General features: G+C 36.7%; 1 protein-coding gene across 1 annotated transcript in view; it reads right to left on the bottom strand.

Annotated features, from left to right (window-relative positions):
- IHO1 (interactor of HORMAD1 1) overlaps window positions 1–861 on the bottom strand; it is a 32,821-nt gene extending 31,960 nt beyond the window's left edge. The window contains exon 1 of the mRNA XM_004715225.1: window positions 806–861. Coding sequence (XP_004715282.1) covers window positions 806–861 — 56 coding nt within the window. The remainder of the gene's footprint in view (window positions 1–805) is intronic.
- Between the last annotated feature and the right edge of the window lie 1,011 nt (window positions 862–1,872).

Here is a 1,872-nt window from a genome sequence, read left to right as displayed (position 1 = left end):
TTCTGTAGCCTACTGGAATCATGTTGGATTTTCATCTTAAAATTATGATCTGGAATTTAAAAAATAGATTTCCCTTACTTTGTATCACCTGTAAATACTTTTCTTTTTTAATAATATAGTGTTCTAGGTTTTTGATGAATTAATAATCGTCTTCAGGTAGGTATTTTTGTAGGACATAAATCATTCAATGATAAAAGCATATCAAGAGCAATAAAAAATTCCTTAGTTGTACAATATTTCTGAGGCAAATATTTATGAGTTGTACAATATTTATGAGGCACATAAATCCCCAGACAGCAGTGGCAGGCTGGCAGATCCCAATGTCAGCACACATGGATAGAGAATAGTGTCCCAATGAGTCTGGCAAGCAGCTGGAGTATCTCTGAACTCCATCCACCAAGCCTACAAACTATACTATACAAGTGAACACATATCTGAATGTTGTCTTGATTTTGACCTCTGCTGTTTTAATAGCTAGCAGACATCTCAACTCGGGTGACATTTTCCAGATGTTGGAACAATTCTGATTTCTTACAGGTCTCATAGTCCTCAGGCCCAGAGTTAGACCCAGAGTCATTGATCTATTAACACACATGGCTGGATTTTGTCATCAGAAAACTGCTGGAAGGAGAAAGACAATCATGAGAGGGTGTGTGATGGTCACACAATAGGGGGAAAGAGAGGTAAGACTGTACAGAATAATTCCATTACTGTAATATAACAGGAAGAAATTCCATTCCATGAAATCTATGCAACCAACCATAACACTCCCTCAAACCTCAGAGAATATAATCAGGAAACTTACCCAGAGCCTGAGGGAATAGTAAGCATCTCTTTGATATTCCAGACATTACAATCCATTTGTTATGATTATGCCTAATTAAAATAAGATAGAAACTTTAATTAAGGAAATTAATATACTATAATATTTCCCAATGTTACTTTAGTTATGACCATTAAATACAGATGAGGACATTGAAGCAGTTACATTCCTGTTTAAGTGCTGGAAATTTCCATTACCAATACATCAGCAACAGAAATAGTAAACTGATAAATTACATACAGATTCTCATCCTTCTTAACTTAATACCACTGAGAGCCCAAAGACATCTGTGGAACAGGAAACTTGCCTCCCCCTCCCCCCCCACTGCCTCTGATTCTCTTGTCACTTTAGCAATAATTTGCATTTAAGGAAGGACCAATAAACCTTACATTTCATTACCTGACATGATAAATGACTTAATCTGTTATCTGTATCAAGAACAATTCCTCAAAGACTATTAGATATTGGATTGCCAAGAGGTATAAAATTTGGCAGTATAGAAGTGGGGTAGGGAGAGAATTCTCTAGGCTAACGTGCCTGTCCACACTATAGGAGGGTAAGTAAAAAAATATTGCTATTAGGGTTCAATATTTGACTGCTAACCACAAGGTCTACATTTCAAATCCACCAGTAGCTCTGTGGGAAAAAGATGAGGTTTCAGTTGATTAGGGTTCCAGTTTAAACATATAAAAGTTTATTCTAAATAAAATACATTTACAGTATGTGTCTGTGATCTGTGGATGACTATAAGTAAGCGCTCTCAGTACTTGTCTTCATCTCATGAAGGTGTCGTCAAAGGAAAAGGAACAATCGAACCAGTGACTTCCAAGCTGATCTTCTAGGCCAATTAAATTCAAGGCATGGAGGTCATCTCCGAAGGTTATGAAGACTATTTGGGGGGATCCAAAAAGAGTAATCTTAATAGATTTTCTTGAAGGACATAGGATGACCATAGGAGATTATACTGAAAAGTTTTTCAGAAAACCGAAGAAAGACCAGGGAAGTTGCACCAAGGAATTTGTTCCACTAAGACGATTCTTCAAGGGTAC

The sequence above is a fragment of the Echinops telfairi genome, unplaced genomic scaffold (assembly GCF_000313985.2).
Source record: "Echinops telfairi isolate 266 unplaced genomic scaffold, ASM31398v2 ScPeMD7_7420;HRSCAF=8458, whole genome shotgun sequence".
NCBI classification, from domain to species: domain Eukaryota; kingdom Metazoa; phylum Chordata; class Mammalia; order Afrosoricida; family Tenrecidae; genus Echinops; species Echinops telfairi.
Note: the sequence above shows the minus strand (reverse complement) of the source record. Positions and strands in the feature narration are given on the sequence as shown.